Below are 15,173 nucleotides of genomic sequence, written 5' to 3' on the forward strand. Positions count from 1 at the left end.
CAAGAAAATTTGACCAAGGCAAGGTCTGACCTCTTCTGGAAAGTCAAGAAAAACTACAAGGATCGTCTTAATAGTATATGGACCCAAGATGGACGAATAAAAGTAATCACGGCTGACGATAAGCGAATTACTTTGACGAGGGTGAGTCATATCGAGAAAATCTAAGTCATACTTTCGACGTCTTAAATGTATGTAAATCGAACCTGATCACATTCTTTGTGTCATTGCTACATACTACCCATATACCCAGCTCATCTATTTATTCTTATTCGTGTTTACTCAGTATTATATCATTTTTTGGTTCTACAATGATTAGCTGACTATTTTGTGTTATTGCTTATTTTATAATAACTCATGTATATTTTCTATATTCACGAATTTGTAATATTTTTTTACATTCCAGAAAATGGCGATCTTCTCTGATTTAGACGTATAAGTGATCATTGTCGTTGATCCCACTGATGTCAGTATTGGGCTGAATAACTTTTTTTAGTGTATGTGTACCATCTCACAATACCTTATTCATTATACAACGAGAAGGTTCTTCTCAGGGTGAATTGTTCAGTGGTATAACAAGAAAGAAGATTTGGGAGTTGCTACTCCACGCCCAAAATGTCTATGCGGATTAACTGCTTTTTATGTACTTCTGTTGCACATTGAAACTAATCGCTATGCAGTGATGTTCAACTATGGGTCATTGACACTGACTGCATAGACTCAGATTGTAATAGTAGTTCTCTACTTCGTATAACTCTCTCATACTCTATATACTCTATATATAATGAGTAGACTCTTTTGTCATGTTGCTCTTTTGTATTATATGACCCTGGATTCTAGGAGTATTCATGGTCCACTCTGGTGCTTCTGGTTCTTTATCTTTATGTTTTGCCACTTAATGATATGCAATAATACCTATTGATCATTAGGCCTGCCTGCAGGCAAGTCTTCTTTTTTTTCTTTTTTTTTCTCTCTCTCCTAAATGACCGTAATGTGATATCATGCAAGGCTACTGCTTTGAATGAACCTGTAAAGCTAATAATAATCGTTCTCTGTTATAACATACATGTATTGATATGTGATTTAGTACTGCTCCCGCTCCAGTTTCGGTTTGTCTTCACCTGTGTGTGCAAACATATTTATATATATATATATTGCTGTTGTTATTATATATATATATATATATATATCCATTTTTATTATTTTGTTTTGACATATATTTGTTTTTGTTTTTGTTTTGTTTTTTTGTCACTTGGTTTCATATTGATTTTGTATTTTCTGTTTTCTTTTTGTAATGAACATCAATTTTGTATGTGCATTATGTAATAATCTTGTTAAAGTCAACCATAGAGCACTTCTTTGTACGTCTTGTAATGATTGGGTTCATATCTCCTGCGCTAATATTCCTGTCAAAGTGTACAATGAAATGTCTGAACTATTTTTGGAATGGCAGTGCCCGAAATGTATCATGAAAGTATTGCCATTTTATGATGAATCTAAATGTACCTGAATGTATTACAATTGTATCAAATTCTCATAAGGATAAATCAGAGGTCACCCAGAAAAATCAAGATATTAGCTTCAACAAATATTCAGAATTATCTATTAAGGGTCTGAAATTTGTTCATCTTAACATTGCCAGTTTACTTAAGAATATTGATGAATTGCGATCTATTGTTATGAAGAACCAAATTCACATTTTTGCATTCAATGAAACTAGACTGGATGATAGCATCAGAAGTTCTGAAATTGAAATACCTCATTATTTCATTGTCATAAAGGACAGAAATAGATCTGGAGGTGGAGTTGCTATTTATATACATGGAAGTCTTATTTATTCAGTTTAAGAGCACGATTCTCTTTCCCACCTTGAGGCCATACCATTATTATTCGACTAAAGAATACAAAACCTATTATCTTTATTAACTGGTACAGACCTCCTAATTCAAAAAATGAAGTTTTTAATTATTATGATGAACTTATTTCTTTTGCATCTGGATTTAATTGTCATCTGATAATGATGGGTGATACAAACTGTGATATCTTAAAACAACCTTTACATCTGAAAACTAAGAATTATAATCAAATTAATAATATATACTCAATGAACCAGATAAATACCTCTAAACCCACTCGAATTGTGAATAGTTCCTCATCCTTAATAGACCATACACACTAAGAAAAAAATGGTGCAACTGTGCACCTTTAGGGGTTCAAACCGATGCAACAATAGCAGCACCTTTAGGGGTTAAATCCTGCACCCTTTTTAAAGGTGCAATCGTGCACCCTTTAAAAGGGTGCCAGATTGAACCTTTTAGGGGACATGTTAGTATCCTTTATGGTTCAATCCTGCACCTTTAGGGGTGCAAACCGATGCAACAATAGCAGCACCTTTAGAGGTTAAATCCTGCACCCTTTAGGAGGGTGCCAGAATGCACCTTTTAGGAGACTTGTTAGTTCCCTTAATGGTTTAATCCTGCTCCTTTAGGGGTGCAAACCGATGCAATAGCAGCACATTAAGGGGTTCAATCCTGCACCCTTTAAAAGGTGCAATTCTGCACCCATCATCAAGGAATACTCGTGACATTTGCTCGTACACAACTACATATTAAACATGCATGATGTTTCTTGGTTAGTAATCATATAATCAATATATATATTGCTAAAACGTGAATGTAATTGTAACATGATCAGACGAAATAATCTATTGGTTAATGATTGCCGAAGGAAAATACAAATCACAAAACTGATGTGCATTGTCATAGTTTGCTTAACAAATCATATGATAAATGTATTTTTATGTGAACACGTGGAAAGTAATCATGAATATGCATGCAATATGCAAACTTTTATTTTGCACCTTTTTGGGTCGTTAGGGTTCATTTTTGTGGGAAGGGTGCAAAATCGTATATTGCACCCTTTTTTGAACCCCTTTTCCTTCAATAGGGTTCATTTTTATGTAAAGGGTGCAAACTCTTATTTTGCACCCTTTTTTGCACCCTTTTTTGCACCCTTTTTTCTTAGAGTGTATAGTAACTAATTCCGTTGATAAAATTAAGTCCTGGGGGTAATTCACAGCGGGTTAAGTGACCACTCAATTAGTTTCATTGTATGGAAATCCAATTGTAATAATAATAAGATGAATGATAAATACATTACTTTTAGAAAGTGTACTAATGTAGATGTGGAAGCTTTTAAGTCCGATGTGAAAAAGCAGCCTTGGGGTGAAATTAAAGTATATGAAGACATTGATGAAGCAGCAAACAAATGGAAAGAACTTTTGATAAATGTGATAGATAAATTTATGCCTTTAAATAAGCAATCCCCCTGGTTAAATGAATCAATTTTTTCTTTGATGAAAAATAGAGATAAAATGAAAAAGAGAGCAATTTTGAAGAAAAGATGAAAATATTTGGATCGAATATAGACGTTTGAGGAATAAAGTAACATCAGAAAATCGAAAGCTTAAAAAGACACATTTTACTGACAAATTATATGAATGTCAAAACAAAACTCAATCTTGGAAGGTTTTAAAATCACTTACTACAAATGTCAGCTCTTCATCAACTATTACCATTCATTCTAATGATACCCGGACTGCTGCTAATAAATTCAATTTTCATTTTGCAAATGTAGTGTATGACTTAATCAATGATTTGTCGGAACAACATGCAAACTATTCTGTTAATACTTCTAATCCTGATAATTTGTTAATTTTTCATACAGTAAATGAAAATGATGTTTTAAAGGTAATACTGAAGTTAAAAAACAAGAAATCTGTTGGTGTTGATGGTATATCCACATTTATCTTGAAAACTTGTGTAAACGAATTGATCGAATCTATAACATATTTAATTAATAAGTCGATTTTAGATGGTAAAGTACCAACATCATGGAAGATAGCTAAGGTAATCCCTCTACATAAAAAAGGAGATAAATCAAATCCTGATAACTATAGACCAATTTCTCTTCTTCCTTGTATTTCTAAAATCCTCGAAAAAATCGTCCTAATTCAGGTACTTAAGTTCATTCAAGTAAACAAAATGTTAGTACCTGAGCAATCAGGATTTAGAGCTAAGCACTCAACCATAACGGCATTGTTGAAAGTGACTGACGACTGGCTCCAAGCCATGGATAACGGACATTATACCGGGGCGGTATTCATCGATTTACATAAAGCCTTTGACATGGTCAATCACGAGCTACTTTTATCTAAGCTAGCTCGGCTTGGTATAGTTGGTAAATCTTTGGACTGGTTTTCAAGTTATTTGTCGGAAAAAAAAATCACTACTTTTTTAAATAAAACATTTTCGGATGAATATTCTATTAACAACGGGCTGCCCCAGGGGAGTTTGATTGGGCCAATTATCTTTGTATTATTTATTAATGACTTAGCTTCTGTATTTGACAAATGTGCTTTTCACTTTTATGCAGATGATACTGTTTTATATTTCTCTGATAAAGATCCAAAAGTTGTTGAGACAACTTTGAATTCCGAACTTACCAAAGTTAGTAAATGGATGAATAGAAATAAGTTGAAAATAAATTGTACTAAAACTGTATGCATGTCTTTAGGAACAAGACAAATGCTAGCAAGGCACGATGTTTTAAATTTAAGAATTCAAAATACGTATATTAAAAATGTAGAAACAGTAAAATACCTTGGAATTATTATTGATAAAGAGCTTAAGTGGAATTTTCATATTGAACAAATGTGCTCTAAAATTGGTAAAATGATAGGTTTTCTTGGTAGACTGAGACATTCTGTAAATGAATCTATTTTAAAAATTGTTTATTCCCCAATTATTCTTCCCCATTTTGATTACACCGATATAATCTGGCAGTCTGCCCCCAAAAAATATCTAGATATGTTGCAAAAACTTCAGAACAGGGCAGGAAGAATCATATTGAAAATCAATCCATACTCTCATCTTTCCACTTCTCATATCCATGAAGTTTTAAATTGGAAATTACTAAGTGTCCGCCAAGAAGAACATATATATATTATGATGTACAAAATTTTAAATAATCTTATTCCTGAATATATCAAACGTCCCATACCAATCAAATCAGACAGGTATTTTTTCCGTTCTATAGGTAACCTAAGTCTCCCTAGACCGAAAACCAATAATTGTAAAAGAACATTTTATTATAGAGGAACTTCATTGTACAACAAATTACCAGCTAATACCCGTAGTGCTTGTACGATTCAAAATTTCAAATCCAATCTGACAATTTTTTTCACAATATCTTAGAAATATGCTCAATAATCTGTTTACCTCTCTTTCCTTTTACTTTATTTGTTCAGGGTTCGTGCGGTTCTGTATCCCTTATAAAATCCACTGAATTTTAATTATAAATGTAAATTGAATTTATTAGACTCGAAAATATATTATACATGTTCAGTTATATCCTTTATGTTTGTTTAATGTAATGTTTTCATTGAATTTATATAAATCTAATTTCCCTATGATTGTATAAAATATCTGATTTTTATGTATCAGCTTTTTTTATCCGGACCCCATGGAAGAACAGGCGTATTTTGTCAATACGCCTGAAATGGGCTATCCGCCGTATATCTCATTTATGTATGTATTTGTATCTTGTGATGATTTTATACGGAAATAAAAACAAACAAACAAAAAAGAAATCTTACCTCCGTCACCTCCGTCACAGGTTGAACCAGCTGGACAGGTGCATGTACCCGACTCACAAGTCTCTTCGTACCGGCAATCCGCGTTATCGGTACAGGTGACTGTAAAGAACCAATGACAATTATAAACAAGTATGAGATGGTCTGTATTTAAGTTCTTTTATTGACAATAAAAACGACTAAAAAGAACATGAACACGATGATGATGGTGATAATCATAAAGATAACTGTATTAATAACGCCTGTGATGATGGTGAGTTATACGATGACTACAATATCATTAAACTAATTTTCTACTAATCATTTATTAGTTTCAAACCGAGTCGCTATTCCGTCTTTGTTATAGATATGAACATAACTTCAGGACAAAGTAAAAACGGCTTCCTGTCGTTATTGACATTCATTGAGCAGTTTCGGACTATTTGAGGCGATAATATAAGTGTACCGAGATTCAAAGGGATGGACCGTGCCGTTTTTAAAAGTATAACCTTTTGTGTGTAATTGAATTACTTAAAGTCCAACAGATCCAAAAGCATTTAGAAACCATCTTTTGATAATAACCTTTGCAGAAATAATGACGGTGTTGAGGCAAAATAAGGCATATGGGCTCAGATTAAAATGCGCGGGAATTTTCAAAACTTTTTTAATTTTTTTGGTTTTGTTTGTTGACATATCCACTCGACCACGACACCTTTTTCCATTCAGCCTCTTCATGGAGGCTTTCCTGAAATAACATGAAGTCATGTATGCAGACTGGATAGGAAGTCTTGTAGTTAAGTCATTGATGATATTTTAAAGGGACCCGGTAACATTCTTCAGATGAAACAAAATGGTGCTAAGGTAGTGACGCCAATGCAGTGCCTTAAAATAACTACAAAATATTAAACACGCTACACAAGCGCGCAGCATATATTGTAAGTGGATATACTTGGGAAACCTCATCGGAAACAGTTTTTCGAATACTAGCCTGGCCTACTCTAAAAGAACTGTTTAACAAGTCAATATCATGCATGGTGTATAAATGTGTAAGTGGGGTAGCACCATCCCAGTTAAGTAGTAAATTTGTTCTAAATGACAATGTCTCTACACGTGTAACACGAAGCACCAACAGGTTGTTATTACGTATCCCTCAATGCAAAACTCAATTTTATCGGAGGACATTTGTACCAGTTAGTGTAAATGAATGGAACTGTTTGTCCGATGAATGCCGATCTGCCCAGTCCTTAGCCATTTTCAAAAAATGTATCAAACCTTGCAATAAATAGCTTTTTTAAAATGAAGGTGGAGGAGGGGGTCGCAGTGAGGTCAAATTCATTTTATGCTTGATTTTAATGTAATTTTTAGTTTGTAAACAGGTGTTAAATAGGTGTGTGTGTTAGCTTTCGTTACCCCTGTCATTTCTATATATAATATTGTTCATTGTCATTTTATGTTGTTTTTTAAACAGAGCCCTGTTGTAAACCAGCCTATTTTAATGTTTTTAACAATGTTTTGTAATGATTTTTAGCTGAACATGTTACTCTGTATAAAGATGCGAAATAAATAAATAAATAAAATAAAACCCACAAAGCAGTCCACCAAATCGACGTGCAAATCTAAAAGTCCCTAATGCAGAGACACCATCACAAAATCCTTGACAAGCGAAGACATACCAAACACACCCACGTCTATTAAAGTCACCTAAGAAAATAACCCAGACCCAATTACACAAACGTCACAAAGAACGAGAGCAATACACAGAGCAAAACCTCCGTCGTTCAAAACGTCATATCCGTAAACCAGATAAGTTGGACTTATAAAAACAAACAGAACACACTTTGTATATAGTTCTTGCTGTGTATCATAATGTAATTGGTAAGACGAAAAGATGAGATCAGAGTAATATGTTGTGATTTGATAATTATGCTCAATATTGTTTGGTAAACTGTAAATTGAAAAATCGCGTAGACTGATATTTTGCTCAGTGGAGAGGAAGGGCGGGGGGGGGGGAGGGGGTAGTGACCACTAATTATTATTTATTTGTTTGTCCCAGCAATTGGGAAAATTGCCTCGACCAATATTTCGCTCAGTTGGGGGGGGGGGAGGGGTTAGGAGCATTAATTCTATTTTATGCAGCACAACCCCTCCCACACTATTGAGCAAAGACAAATTATTAGGTAGGTTTTAACCCCAACCCCCCACCCATGCGTTCGCGACTGATGTAGAGCCCCCGACTCAATGTTATTGGAGACTTACAGTTTTCAAAACACTCCTTTTTGATCGACTCTGTAGCTTGATTGATACTTTTGTGATTTTGGAAGATAGAATGATTCTTAAAGCAAAGTTTGTTCGTCAGTTCCTCGCTTTGAATCAACTAATAAAGGCCAATGAACTAAAATTAACATTGTGATGTTTCATTGTTGATCGAATGGAGATGCGAAGCCTTGGTTTGGTTTTGGTTTTATTTTCCGTATAAAAATTCAATACATACAAGAATACAATTTACAAATAATACAAATCAAGAATTAAAAAACGGCTGGAAAGCTCTATTCAGAGCCATTATTAAAATAGCTCTGTTCTTCCTAGAGGTCCAGAAATAATCAAACATAGAAATAAAACACAAAATATTACAAAAATATAATATTACAAACGCACTATCTACAACCCCTCCCAAACCCTCTATAACACATTATGAATACGATTGTTACCATCCCTCCCCCCTCCCCGTTTACACCAATCATACTTGTTCATAAATTTATCTAGGCGTTGTGGCGTAGTTGAAAGGTAGGAAGTTTGAAGAAATCTTACCTCCGTCACAGGTTGAACCAGCTGGACAGGTGCACGTACCCGATTCACAAGTCTTTCCGTCCTGGCAACCCGCGTTATCGGTACAAGTGACTGTAAAGAGCCAATGACAATTATGAACAAGTGTGTGTGTGTGTGTATTTGGTTTTTACAGACGTGTATCAATCAGATATGATTATTTACGTCTGGGGACCGACCTTTAACGTCACCATCCGAAAGACGTGACTCAGTTTCGAACCTGCATCCTCGGCTGAATCAGTTTGTAACTTCCACTGTTAGCTGGATTACAGGCGCACGCCACAACGCCTAGATAAATTTATGAACAAGTATGAGATGGTCTGTATTTAAGTTCTTTTAATTACAATGAGAACGACTAAAAAGTACCTGAACACGATGATGATGGTGATAATCATAAAGATGACTGTATTGATAACGCCTGTGATGATGATGAGTTACGATGACTACAATATCATTAAACCAATTTTCTACTAATCATTTATTAGTTTCAAACCGAGTCGCTATTCCGTTTTTGTTATAGATATGAACATAACTTCAGGACAAAGTAAAAACGGCTTCCTGTCGTTATTGACATTCATTGAGCAGTTTCGGACTATTAGAGGCGATAATATAAGTGTACCAAGATTCAAAGGGATGGACCGTGCCATTTTTAAAAGTATAACCTTTTGTGTGTAATTGAATTACTTAAAGTCCAACAGATCCAAAAGCATTTAGAAACCATCTTTTGATAATAACCTTTGCAGAAATAATGACAGTGTTGAGGCAAAATACGGCATATGGGCTCGAATTAAAATGCGCGCGAAATTTCGAAACTTTTTTAAATTGACATATCCACTCGACCACGACATGTTTCCCCTTTCAGGCTTTTTATGGAGGCTTTCCTGAAATAATATGAAGTCATGTATGCAGACTGGATAGGAAGTCTTGTAGTTAAGTCATTGATGATATTTTAAAGGGACTCGGTAACATTCTTCAGATGAAACAAAATGGTGCTAAGGTAGTGACGCCAATGCAGTGCCTTAAAATAACGACCCACAAAGCAGTCCACCAAATTAACGTGCAAATCTAAAAGTCCCTAATGCAGAGACACCATCACAAAATCCTTGACAAGCGAAGACATACCAAACACACCCACGTCTAAGTCACCTAAGAAAATAACCCTGACCCAATTACACAAGCGTCACAAAGAACGACAGCAATACACAGAGCAAAACCTCCGTCGTTCAAAACGTCATATCCGTAAACCAGATAAGTTGGACTTATAAAAACAAACAGAACACACTTTGTATATAGTTCTTGTTGTGTATCATAATGTAATTGATAAGACGAAAAGATGAGATCAGAGTAATATGATGTGATTTGATAATTATGCTCAATATTGTTTGGTAAACTGTAAATTGAAAAATCGAGTAGACTGATATTTTGCTCAGTGGAGAGGAAGGGCGGGGGGGGGGGGGGGAGGGGGTAGTGACCACTAAATTATTATTTTTTTTTTTTTGTCCCAGCAAATGGGAAAATTGCCTCGACCAATATTTCGCTCAGTTGGTGGGGGGGGGGGGAGGGGTTAGGAGCATTAATTCTATTTTATGCAGCACAACCCCTCCCACACTAGTGAGCAAAGAAAAATTAAGGTGGGTTAAAACCCAACCCCCCACCCATGCGTCCGCGACTGATGTAGAGCCCCCGACTCAATGTTATTGGAGACTTACAGTTTTCAAAACACTCCTTTTTGATCGACTCTGTAGCTTGATTGATACTTTTGTGATTTTGGAAGATAGAATGATTCTTATAGCAAAGTTTGTTCGTCAGTTCCTCGCTTTGAATCAACTAATAAAGGCCAATGAACTAAAATTAACATTGTGATTTTTCATTGTTGATCGAATGGAGATGCGAAGCCTGAGTTGAAAGATAGGAAGTTTGAAGAAATCTTACCTCCGTCACAGGTTGAACCAGCTGGACAGGTGCACGTACCCGATTCACAAGTCTTTCCGTCCTGGCAACCCTCGTTATCGGTACAGGTGACTGTAAAGAGCCAATGACAATTATGAACAAGTGTGTGTGTGTGTGTATTTGGTTTTTACAGACGTGTATCAATCAGATATGATTATTTACGTCTGGGGACCGACCTTTAACGTCACCATCCGAAAGACGTGACTCAGTTTCGAACCTGCGTCCTCGGCTGAATCAGTTTGTAACTTCCACTGTTAGCTGGATTACAGGCGCACGCCACAACGCCTAGATAAATTTATGAACAAGTATGAGATGGTCTGTATTTAAGTTCTTTTAATTACAATGAGAACGACTAAAAAGTACCTGAACACGATGATGATGGTGATAATCATAAAGATGACTGTATTGATAACGCCTGTGATGATGATGAGTTACGATGACTACAATATCATTAAACCAATTTTCTACTAATCATTTATTAGTTTCAAACCGAGTCGCTATTCCGTTTTTGGTATAGATATGAACATAACTTCAGGACAAAGTAAAAACGGCTTCCTGTCGTTATTGACATTCATTGAGCAGTTTCGGACTATTAGAGGCGATAATATAAGTGTACCAAGATTCCAAGGGATGGACCGTGCCGTTTTTAAAAGTATAACCTTTTGTGTGTAATTGAATTACTTAAAGTCCAACAGATCCAAAAGCATTTAGAAACCATCTTTTGATAATAACCTTTGCAGAAATAATGACGGTGTTGAGGCAAAATAAGGCATATGGGCTCAGATTAAAATGCGCGAGAATTTTCGAAACATTTTTAAATTGACATATCCACTCGACCACGACATCTTTTCCCATTCAGCCTCTTTATGGAGGCTTTCCTGAAATAATATGAAGTCATGTATGCAGACTGGATAGGAAGTCTTGTAGTTAAGTCATTGATTATATTTTAAAGGGACAAAATAACATTCTTCAGATGAAACAAAATGGTGCTAAGGTAGTGACGCCAATGCAGTGCCTTAAAATAACGACCCACAAAGCAGTCCACCAAATCGACGTGCAAATCTCAAAGTCCCTAATGCAGAGACACCATCACAAAATCCTTGACAAGCGAAGACATACCAAACACACCCACGTCTAAGTCACCTAAGAAAATAACCCTGACCCAATTACACAAGCGTCACAAAGAACGACAGCAATACACAGAGCAAAACCTCCGTCGTTCAAAACGTCATATCCGTAAACCAGATAAGTTGGACTTAAAAAAACAAACAGAACACACTTTGTATATAGTTCTTGTTGTGTATCATAATGTAATTGATAAGACGAAAAGATGAGATCAGAGTAATATGATGTGATTTGATAATTATGCTCAATATTGTTTGGTAAACTGTAAATTGAAAAATCGCGTAGACTGATATTTTGCTCAGTTGAGAGGAAGGGCGGGGGGGGGGGGGTAGTGACCACTAAATATTATTTTTTTTGTTTGTCCCAGCAAATGGGAAAATTGCCTCGACCAATATTTCGCTCAGTTGGTGGGGGGGGGGGAGGGGTTAGAAGCATTAATTCTATTTCATGCAGCACAACCCCTCCCACACTATTGAGCAAAGAAAAATTAAGGTGGGTTAAAACCCAAACCCCCACCCATGCTTTCGCGACTGATGTAGAGCCCCGACTCGATGTTATTTGCGACTTACAGTTTTCAAAACACTCCTTTTTGATCGACTCTGTAGCTTGGTTGATACTTTTGTGATTTTGGAAGATAGAATGATTCTTATAGCAAAGTTTGTTCGTCAGTTCCTCGCTTTGAATAAACTAATAAAGGCCAATGAACTTAAATTAACATTGTGATTTTTCATTGTTGATCGAATGGAGATGCGAAGCCTGAGTTGAAAGGTAGGAAGTTTGAAGAAATCTTACCTCCGTCACAGGTTGAACCAGCTGGACAGGTGCACGTACCCGACTCACAAGTCTCTTCGTACCGGCAATCCGCGTCAACGGTACAGGTGACTGTAAAGAACCAATGATAATTGTAAACAAGTATGAGATGGTCTGTATTCAAGTTCTTTTAATTACAAAAAGAACGACTAAAAAGTACCTGAAGACGATGATGATGGTGATAATCCTAAAGATAACGGTATTGATAACGACTGTGATGATGATGAATTACGACGACTGCAATGTCATTATACACATTTTATACTATTCAGTTCTAAGTTTCAAACTGAGTCGCTGTACCGTTTTTGTTCTAGATATGAACATAACTTCAGGACAAAGTAAAAACGGTCTACTGTTGTCATTGACATTCGGTGAGCAGTTTCGGACTAATTGAGGCGATAAGTGTACCAAGATTCAAACGGATGGACCGTGCCGTTTTTAAATGTATAACCTTTTGTTTGTAATTAAATTACTTAAAGTCCAAAAGATTCAAAAGCATTTAGAAACCATCCTTTGATAATAACCTTTGCATAAATAATGACGGTGTTGAAGCAAAATAAGGCATATGGGCTCGAATTAAAATGCGCGCGAAATTTCGAAACTTTTTTAAATTGACATATCCACTCGACGACGACATGTTTCCCCTTTCAGGCTTTTTATGGAGGCTTTTCTAACATAACATGAAGTCATGTTTGCAGACTGGATAGGAAGTCTTGTAGTTCAGTCATTGATGATATTTTAAAGGGACTCGGTAACATTCTTCAGATGAAACAAAATGGTGCTAAGGTAGTGACGTCAATACAGTGCCTTAAAATAACCGCACACGTACATGTAGCAGACCACTATGTCGACGTGCAAATCTAAAAGTCCCTAATGCAGAGACAAAATCACAAAAGCCTTGACTGGTGAAGACATACCAAACACACACGTCTCAGTCACCTAGAAAAATAACCGAGACCCGATTAAACAAAAGTCACACAGAACGACATCAACACACAGAGCAAAACCTCCGTCGTTCAAAACGTCACGTCCGTAAACCAGATAGGTTGGACTTATAAAAACAAACAAAAACAAAACAAAACAAAACGCGCACTTTGTATATAGTTCTTGTTATGTATCATAATGTAATTGATAAGACGAAAAGATGAGATCAGAGTAATATGTTGTGATTTGATAATTATGCTCAATATTGTTTGGTAATCTGTTATTTGGTAAATCACGTCGACTGACATTTTGCTCATTGGGGAAGAGGCGGGGGTGGGGGGGGGGGGGGTAGTGATTACTCATTTCTTAAATTTTTGTTTCCCCCCGCAAATAGGAAAATCGCGTCGACCAATATTTCGCTCAGTTGGAGGGAGGGAGGGAGGGGGGAGGGAGTAAAGGAGCATTTTTTATTTTTCATGCAGCAAAACCTCTCCCCCACCCTTGAGCAAAAAAAGTAAAAAAAATTGACGGGGGGGGGGGGTAAACCCCCGCAAACACCCCCACAAATGCGTTGCGACTGATGTAGAGCCCCCGACTCAGTGTTATTGGAGACTTACAGTTTTTAACATTCTTCTTTTTGATCGACACTATTGCTTGATTCACATTTTTGTTATTTTGGAAGATAGATTGATTCTTAGAGCAAAGTTTGTTCGTCAGTTCCTCTCTTTGAATCAACGATAAAGGCCATTGAACTAATAATTAACATTGTGACTTTTCATTGGTGATCGAATGGAGATGCGAAGCCTGAGTTAAAAGGTAGGGGGTTTGAAGAAATCTTACCTCCGTCACAGGTTGAACCAGCTGGACAGGTGCACGTACCCGAATCACAAATCTTTCCGTTCTCGCAACCCGCGTCAACGGTACAGGTGACTGTAAAGAGCCAATGACAATTGTGAACAAGTATGAGATGGTCTGTATATAAGTTCTTTTATTTACAATAAAAACGACTAAAAAGAACCTGAACACGATGATAATGGTGATAATCATGAAGATTACTGTATTGATAACGACTGTGATGATGAATTACGACAACTTAAATGTCATTATACAAATGTTATACTATTCAGTTCTAAGTTTCAAACCGAGTCGCTGTACCGTTTTTGTTCTAGATATGAACATAACTTCAGGACAAAGTAAAAACGGTCTACTGTCGTCATTGACATTAAGTGAGCAGTTTCGGACTAATTGAGGCGATAAGTGTACCAAGATTCAAAGGGATGGACCGTGCTGTTTTTACATGTATAACCTTTTGTGTGTAATTAGATTACTAAAGGTCCAAAACTTTCAAAAGCATGCGAAAACAATCCTTTGATAATTAACTTTGCAAAAAACAAAACAAAACAAAACACACAATTTGTAAATAGTTCTTGTTTGTGTATCATAATGAAATTAATAAGACGAAAAGATCAGATTAGAGTAATATGTTGTCATTTGATAATTATACTCAATATTGTTGGGTAATCTTTAAATTGGAAAATCGCTACGACTGATATTTTCCTCAGTGGGGAGAAGGCGGAGGGGGGGGGGGGTAGTGACAACTTATTATTACATTTTTGTTTGTTCCCGCATATGGGAAAATCGAGTCGACCAATATTTCGCTTAAATGGGGGGAGGGGTTAAAGGAGCATTCATTTGTTTTGTTCATGCAGCACAACCCCTCCCCCACCCTTAAAAAAAAAAAAAAAAAGGAGGCTGGTTTAACCCCCCCCCCCCCCCCCCCCCCCCCCACCATGCGTTCGCGACTTATGTAGAGCCCCAGACTCAGTGTTATTGGAGACTTACAGTTTTCAACATTGTCCTTTTTGATCGACACTGTAGCTTGATTCACACTTTTGTTATTTTGGAAGATGGA

General features: G+C 36.2%; 1 protein-coding gene across 1 annotated transcript in view; it reads right to left on the reverse strand.

The window, feature by feature from the left end:
• The window catches only part of LOC115929628 (tenascin-X-like), a 44,879-nt gene that overhangs the window by 249 nt on the left and 29,457 nt on the right, over window positions 1-15,173 (reverse strand). Inside the window, exons 15-18 of the mRNA XM_030999210.1 lie at window positions 14,102-14,191; window positions 12,320-12,409; window positions 5,654-5,752; window positions 397-458 (exon numbers count right to left, since the gene is read on the reverse strand). Of these exons, the coding sequence (XP_030855070.1) occupies window positions 397-458; window positions 5,654-5,752; window positions 12,320-12,409; window positions 14,102-14,191 (341 nt within the window). The remainder of the gene's footprint in view (window positions 1-396; window positions 459-5,653; window positions 5,753-12,319; window positions 12,410-14,101; window positions 14,192-15,173) is intronic.

Source organism: Strongylocentrotus purpuratus, unplaced genomic scaffold, assembly GCF_000002235.5.
Source record: "Strongylocentrotus purpuratus isolate Spur 01 unplaced genomic scaffold, Spur_5.0 spur5_scaffold_5, whole genome shotgun sequence".
Taxonomy (NCBI): Eukaryota; Metazoa; Echinodermata; class Echinoidea; order Camarodonta; family Strongylocentrotidae; genus Strongylocentrotus; species Strongylocentrotus purpuratus.